At 36.4% G+C, this 8,309-nt stretch overlaps 1 protein-coding gene across 2 annotated transcripts in view; it reads right to left on the bottom strand.

The window, feature by feature from the left end:
- Positions 1-524: 524 nt before the first annotated feature.
- The window catches only part of pdxdc1 (pyridoxal-dependent decarboxylase domain containing 1), a 31,238-nt gene continuing 23,453 nt past the window's right edge, over positions 525-8,309 (bottom strand). For both annotated transcript variants that reach the window (XM_086070218.1, XM_086070225.1), the window contains exons 20-23: positions 6,495-6,587; positions 6,234-6,330; positions 4,659-4,757; positions 525-4,504 (exon numbers count right to left, since the gene is read on the bottom strand). In XM_086070218.1, coding sequence (XP_085926344.1) covers positions 4,251-4,504; positions 4,659-4,757; positions 6,234-6,330; positions 6,495-6,587 — 543 coding nt within the window. In that variant the 3' untranslated portion in view covers positions 525-4,250. The remainder of the gene's footprint in view (positions 4,505-4,658; positions 4,758-6,233; positions 6,331-6,494; positions 6,588-8,309) is intronic.

Below are 8,309 nucleotides of genomic sequence, written 5' to 3'. Positions count from 1 at the left end.
TTTACCTCCAAAATGCTGGCTTATTAATAAAATGAAAAATACATACACAATAATTTTTTGTGAAGGGTCACTGATTGTGTTTACCATTATTTTTTGGAATTGTCCATTCTCTAATGAAATAATGGAAAGATGTTTATCATTTTATTTCTGTTTGTGCGGACCGACACTTTTCATTTTGTTTTGATTGTATTTTTTCTTGGCCTCATTGAATATCTATTTGTTATATATGTAAAAAAAAAAGTTTAAATATTATTTTAAATTAGTTGAGCTTGATCATTAATCAATGGGCCACTCACAGTGTGGTTATTGGCAACCCGCCAGTTGCCCATCCCTGGTTTATACTTTACAGTAGTTCAACAGTAGGGATATTTTACATTTGTATCATTGCATCCAATGCAAGTGGGCTGCACACTAGGACATTTCAACAAAATGTGCATACAAATAAAATGTACAATACTGTAAGAAGCATTTGAGAAGGGGAATTTTCATTTACATAATATGCAATAAGACAACATAACAACAGATTGGTCTACAAGAGATTTCATTAAATCAAGGTTGAAAGCTTGGAAGGTTACAAAGTTAGTGACAGAACTTTACATTATCATCATCATCTGACATGTAATCATTAAGCGTGAAATTAATGTACATCATGTAAGAAAGTATTTACAAATGGAATTAAGGTGAATTGTTTATTAATCCATTTTCATTCTCACCACAATAACTTAATTCACCAACTCTGTGCCTTTCTATCCACTATTGTACTTCAATACCATATCTAAATATCCCAAAAGGACTAGGCTCAAAGTAATTAAATAAGGGTTGATTACTTCTAACTATCACCTGGTTCAAGTGGTAATGACATTGTCAGTGCTCAATGACCAATTTAAACAAGTTTACCTTGCAACTGCACAAAATTGCCTTCCCCCCCATTGAAACTATTGCTATAAAATAAACATGTAAAAAAAAAAAAAGATTACAAAAAGGTAAGAATTCTTGCGACCAGCTTCCCTACCCCCAATTGGTTTAATTTGCAAATGTACACTACATAAAAATGTTTTGGCTCATCGTCTGCCATATGAGAGAATACAAAGGTTGTCACAAATGTTCCAGGACTGGTGTCACAACAAATGTTATGTTTCAAACCCAAATGACAAGTTCCCTTCAACGTTGGCCAGAAGATCAACCAGCACATCTACAAAGAGATCTTGTAGCGTTGGCTTTGTTCAGTGTACGAGAAGAGGTGAGAGGTGTGGCAGGACAACTTGTGGCTACTTTCACCATGACAACTCACAGTTCCAAGCTGAGAAGACACATCGCTGTGCTGAAGTAACCAACCTACTAAGAATTGAGAATTCCAGATTTTATTTCATGAGATTCAAATCCAGATGTGTTAAACAACTCAAGAAAGAGCACCTTTTGTTTGTGCCCAGTTTTCAATTGAGCAAAAGTACATGTGACTGAAGTGTGTTTCTAGTTGTTCTGGTGTTAGCTTTTAGATCGATTGCTTTAACATTAGAAATTAAATTAAACATTAAAGAGGGAAAATCAGAGCTAATGCACAAACAATACAACAATTTCAAACTTTTAAACTAATGTACTGAGCAACAGACATCGAACATGTTATCCAAAGGTATTAACAGGAGTTGATGACAAAAAATTTGAGATCTGTGAAGAAACAAAGACAACAGGAAGTGACCTCACTGCTAACCTCCACAGGGCAGAGGTGGAGGTATCACAATCTAATCTTCAATCGAATTCCAAGAATACTTTGAGAGAATATACAGGCCACACCAAAAGCTGCAAACCACCCATCATCAACAACAAAAATCGAAAAGGCCAGATTGGATTTTGCAAAGTACAGCGAAACACAAAAGCTTTGGAACAAAGTTTTATAGAAAAACTGAAGAGACCAAGAGTATCCTCTACCAAAGTGATGGGCGCATGGGGAAAGGATCTGCTTATGATCCAAAACACACAAACTCATTTGTAAAGCATGGTGGAAGTAATGTCAGTGTTCGGCCTTACATGCCTTTATTGACTATCTACAAGACCAATTTGTTTGGCTGGCAATTTACAGGAAAATGCATCCAAAGTAATCGGGAGAAGCTTCATCATGTAACAAGACAATGACCCCAAATAAAAATGTGCTCTGTCTGTATTTGTTTAAAATTCTGAACTTTTATCTCAGTCATCTTTTGGATCTGAAACCCAAATGTCTTCAATATACAACAAAAACAAAGTAATGGACCTTGCTGTTCCAATACTTTTGCAAGGGAATGTATTTACAATTCTCTGCTATTCTTATGAGTCTCTGTAGAATTGGCTCACACCCCACATTTTGACATTAGTCGGGTTTTTAAATGCAAATGTTTGAACAAATTGTCATGTGTCAATCATATATTTTTTTCCCAGGTAACACTTTTTTCCTTCTAACGATCGGTCAACCATTCCACTGTAATTGCTACATCATTGCATGTGGTTTCCCTTATGGAGACTATAGTATATTCGCATTTCTACTAACGTCCTGGAACTTTTAACGCACCTTATTTTAGTTCCAATATCATAAGCCATAACAATGGCACTTGGAAAATGTCATAAATGATATTTCTCAAAGTAACTACTTTGAGCCAGGTCAAGTGGGATATTTTTGGCAACCAAAAAACTGTAAATGCAAAGAATTTATTCACTCTGTGACAGAAGGCCGTGATGAACACAAAATAAAGTTTTTAGTGTCCATGTACTAATTTAAAGGTTAGTTTCAATGTGGCTATGGCTTCAATGTGGTCCAATATTGTATATTTTATATAAGTCATCTTCGCGAAATAACTTAATCCTACTTTACAATTACAATTAAGGACCCAAGGAAGACTAGCAACCACTTTGTGGAAGCTAATGGGGATCTTAAAAAAGAATAATAAAGAATACTCTTCCCCAAATACCGTGTTCAGGTAAAATTACAAAATACACATAATTTTTAGAGTTTTCTATCCTTGTACATTTGCAGCTGTAGCATTATCATTTATTTCAATTTGCATAGATCAAGTAAAGGTAGATTATTTTAAATGTCTTACGTGGATAACATTTCCACAATGTTGTGCAATCAAATGTGTCCAAAATCATTCTGTATGCTTTCAGGCTTTTCTGCATTACAATCACAGCTATGCAGAGATGTTCTAATACGCCATTCCCCAATTATATAGCAATTTCTTCATGAAAATTATTTAGCATCCCTCCCTCTCCAAAGCCTTTATGGCCCTTGAATCTTCCACAGAGCTCAAAGAACAGGCATCTAACAAGGGAGGGCTTTCAAGGGGCATTAAGCAGTGTAACACTTCATCAATGCTTATCGAATGCACTTTAAAACATTTGCATTTGTTATCGCTAATGAATAAATGGTTACTTGTGTGATTCTAGTGCAATTAATGCTTATTCTAATCATCCCAAAATAAGCAACTATCATTCAACCAGTTGTATCCACAACAGCACGTTTTACCAGCATGTGTTTTTGTGCATGCCACTATATGCTTGAATATAATGCAAGCTGTCTGTCTCGTCACTGAGGGTGTCAAGTTTCAATTAAGACAGTACCCATTGAGTGATGGTTTAAATCTAAGTGTGATTAGTTATTTTGCTTATAATAGTTCTTTGTTGTATGTATCTTGTGATTCACTTATGACCAGTCCAGAATCCAAGTTGCCTTTCGCCCAAAGTTGGCGGGGACATTTCTTTTGTAGCGTCCCACCAGGGTTGGAATCCAAGTCTAGAAAGTATAAACCCTGAAGCACTTTGGCTTTAGCCACATGTGCTTCTACCCAATAACTGGAGACAAGCTTGTTTACTTGCCAGTTGAATAGAAACACTTGTGGCTAAAAGCCAAACTGTGGCAGGGTTTTTACTTTATGGACCTGAATTCTCCCCTAACCTGCTCCCCACATCCCTGAACAGGATACACGGAATGGATGTATGAATGGATGTATGGACGGACAGACGGACATCTTGGTCCATCCTGATAGGTTAACCAAAACTGTGTTTTAATCAAATGCAAACTTCAGCCATTGGTAAAAGTGAAAGTGATTAGAAAAGAGCATCACAGTGTTACAATATCCGCTGATCACCTTTCCGACCTTGTTGGACAGAGACTCTTGAGAGAGACAATTACACCAAACTAATTCAGCTACTTTACTCTTTCATAGCAGTTAAATGCATGATTTACGTATAAAACGTCTTGTGAATCAGTTAGGCTGGTACCATTATGGTGATGTCTGGCCCTCTTGGCCTTCAAGCTTCCTCTCCTCCAACAATGTGCTGTCCTCCACCTGATCATGCTGTTTCTGCTGACAAGAATCCGGAATTTCTTCGGGAATGCATTGACATGCAGTGTCCTCCTCTGGTATACATATAGAGGTGGATGATTGAATGCCGGTTGGCCCCTCGGCTTGTCCAACTGAGCTGGATTCACTGCAGGAGTCAGAACCTGCACCTGAGCGACGAAACAACTTCTGACCTGTGATGGAAAATCAAGAGCACAAGGGGGCTGAGATGCATTGGGAAGAACAAAACCTATCAAACACCTGCTCATGAAGCAAGTGTTGTTCTCCTTCCTCAAACATATCACTAAGCAGTGTCTGTCAACAGTAGTCACACTCATACAGTGCTACCTTGCAGTCTCTCTGGTGACAGGGTGTAAGAGTCTTTCAAGGGAGGTCTGCCTGACTGGGCCTTGGTAGAGTATGTCACCTCTGTGGAGTCCAAGGAACCTAAGTCATACAATAAATATAAATAATATATTATACTATATTAAGGATACATCAACTAATTTAAACTTGCATTTCCTTTTCGAGTAATCAATGTGAATAAAAAAAAAAATTCAGTTAACACACGAGACATGGCGACAGTTAATTTTGACCCACTCCCAGTGACCAAACTGCTCTTGCTGTTTCAGGTTTGAGGAGCGCCAGACTGCATGCAGGACTTCATTATGCCCTGCTGAGATTCAAGACACCTTGAGCTGGATGCAGAAAAGTGTTGTTGCGTTCTCTCATCTGGCCAAAGGACATTCAATACAGAAGCGATGAGGCTTGTCAATATAGATTTTGCAAAAGTCCTTCTTTCCATTCTATTTTTATTATCATTGTGCGTTTTTCTTTCTTTACCGAAGGCTAACAATTTTTCCCCCCTGTGTTGTATGTAAACAAATACTTCATATGTGCCTATTTATTGGTAATGTAAGGCAGGACCGACCCAAGGCATAAGCGGAACTAAGCGGATGCTTTGGGCCCCATGACCATCAAGGGGCCCCGAGAGCGCCAGAGATAGAGAGTGAGAGTGAGAGATAGAGAGAGGAAGACAGACAGAGAGACACGGATCTTCATACTGTCTAATGCTTGTTTCTGTAGAATTTTTTTTTTACAGTGTAGTTTCCTATTGCCGCACTCGTGTGTATATATAAATGTATTCAATTGCTGTGGATTGTTCAGATTTACCCATTTTAATTTAAGCTTTTGTACATTTTTTATATACATAATTTCTGACAGAATTATTCATTTTTTTACTCAACTATTTTATTTATATAACATTATTTTCTTGTTTCAGGTATTTCTGTTCATTAACATATTTTAGGATGTGTTTGATATTTCTTTATGCATTTTATTTAATACTGTCTTTTTTTTTGCTGTTGTATTTCATTCGAAACAAAAATAATAAATCAAATAATGTTTACAGTAAATGACTGGTTTATGTTGGTACTTACGGTCGGCCTGGATGTCCCACTTAGTACTGTATCAATGTAAATCAGTCCCAGGCTGATCGTGTTGCTGAATTTGCTAACATTTCAGATTAAAACATGACAGGCTTTTCTTTGTGGCCAGTAGGGGGATTTGCTGAACTTGCCAAATATTGCAGTAATTCAAAGATTTGCCTGCAAATTTGCAAAACATTTGTCTACTTTGATGGCCTTAATCATTGTGGGTTGCTATCTAACAAGTCTCACATATAGCTTTACAAGGGTATTAATAATGAAAGAGTGGAACATGTAATCACTTCATAGCAGTATGAATGAACAATAATTACTATTATTGGCGGTGATAGGTGGCCCCAAAATCAAATTTTGCTTTGGGCCCCTTGGAGGCTTGGGCCCGCACTGTTGTAAGGAGGTTGTTTTCAGTATATGAGGACTTAAAAAAACTTACAAGAACAAAAATAAAGAAATAAATAATACGCATGCACAGACAAACCTGCCGTCAGGTTGAAGGTCCTCCCTTTAATCGAAGTTTGAACGGGAGAAAGCCAGTTTAAAACAGAGCCAACCAAAGGAAGTTGTCTCAGCATGCCCTAAAAAAAAAGACAATTGTTTTTCATCACACCAGTAAGTGATTATAATTTCCCACAAACGTATTTACCAACACTATACTCATCTTGGTTCTTAAGTCAATAAAAGTTCTGGTTGTCAGGATGAGGTTCGGTCAACAGGACATCATGCAGCACAACTCACTTACCTCTTCCATGAGTTTCTCATCATTGGCTTTTAGAAGCTCCAGTTCTGCCTCCTGAATGCCTTTCCTCACCACCTCCGTCATGTTCTCCAGTAGCTACATTGGAAACAAATCCATTTTACAAAGGTAACGGTTCAACAACAACAACAACAACAACAACAGATAGACATGTTGAATCTCTTACAATTTAAAGATGTTATAACCTGCAATATTGAAGATTATTAGACTAAATAGCACATTAATATACTTTTGTATTAATATACCTTAGTTTAACTTACTTACTTTTCAACATTTTACAATACCACATTCACTAGGTTTCATTGTAACAACCTATTTCAGCAATATCGTAATTCAGTAAAATCATAAGGACTTCAATGTTACATTTATTCAGTATTTAATACAACTTAATTGTATTTACTTAATTGAGGATCAACATGAGTTTAGCTAAAGTTTGTATAGCAAATGCCATCATTCCAAATTTTAAATTATGACGACACCATTTTAATACACAATGTTCCAAAAGGAGTCAATCATTATATCATTGTTAATGGACTGATTGTTGATGGGTTTGCAGACTGGGAACCTACAAATGAATTGCCCCTAGTGGGATAAATACAATTGTCTGAATCTGACTCTGAATTGTATTCTCAAGCTATTTTTGACTTGCATGACAATCTGATTTATGTTTAAAAATGATTTAAGAACTTCAAATGTTAACCTCTGAACTTTCCTGTAACAATATTCATCCATTTCTAACGTGGGTCAGGAATTTAAACTGCACAGAGCAAAGCTGGCGGTTTAAGTTGAGTTTTTTTCCCGCTAATATAGAAGCAAAAAGTATGTGAACCATTTGGAATTCCTTAAATTTCTGTATAAATTGGTCATAAAATTTAGCCTGATAATTTATCAAAATCACAATAATATAGTTTGATTAAACCAATACCACACAATTATGTTTTCATATTTTATATATGTAAACTTTCATAGAAAAGGAGGAAAAATAATAGAATCATTGTGTTTTGTGTGTGTTCTTTTGGCAACAATAACCTTAAGCAAACATTTCCTGTCGTTGCAGATCAGATGTGCAAAACCATCAGGGTCATTATTGGACACTCTTCCTTAACAGATTTCTGGGATGACTGGTGTGAATAGCCACAGCTTCTCAATTGGGATGATGTCAAGGTCAGGATTTTGACTGTGTTGCTCAAGAACATGCATTTAAACTTAACTTGGGTTTCATTTTGCTAACTTCACAAATGTGTTTATTTTTTTGTTTTTTAGACAGCAGCAGTTTCCTCCTTGGTATTATCACACAAACCCCAGTCTTGTTTAATGTTTTATGTATGGTAGCTTTATCAACAGATGTTGGCCAGTGTTTTCTACAAGTTTTCAGCTACTGACACGCTAGTATTCTTTTTTGCCTCATTGTCCATTTATAGAACATTTGTTTAACCGTGGACTGGTAAACATCAAGACTTTGAGATACATTTGTAACTTTTCCAGCTTTAAACAAGTTTCCATACAAAGTTCCGAAATCAAACCTGATCAAGATGCTGCAGCAGATGCTAAGAGAGCTATTCACGCCACACATCTACGGGATTTTGCTGATCTGCAACAGTTTTGTAAAGATAAAATTCATCCAGATCATTGTGGACATCTAATATACAACTAAAATAAACATTTATAATTAAAGTTATTGCTGCCAAAGAAGGGTCAACCAGTTATTGAATCCAAGGGTTCCCTTACTTTTTCCTCAGGTTATTTTCACCAAAAAGAAAACCTAAGAAACATACTTTTCCCTTTCCACTAATACTATAA

Source organism: Leptonotus elevatus, chromosome 1 (genome assembly GCF_054856555.1).
Source record: "Leptonotus elevatus isolate MCC_2025b chromosome 1, RoL_Lele_1.0, whole genome shotgun sequence".
NCBI lineage: Eukaryota > Metazoa > Chordata > Actinopteri > Syngnathiformes > Syngnathidae > Leptonotus > Leptonotus elevatus.
The sequence above is the reverse complement of the archived record's forward strand: the minus strand, read 5'-3'. Positions and strand labels throughout refer to the sequence as shown.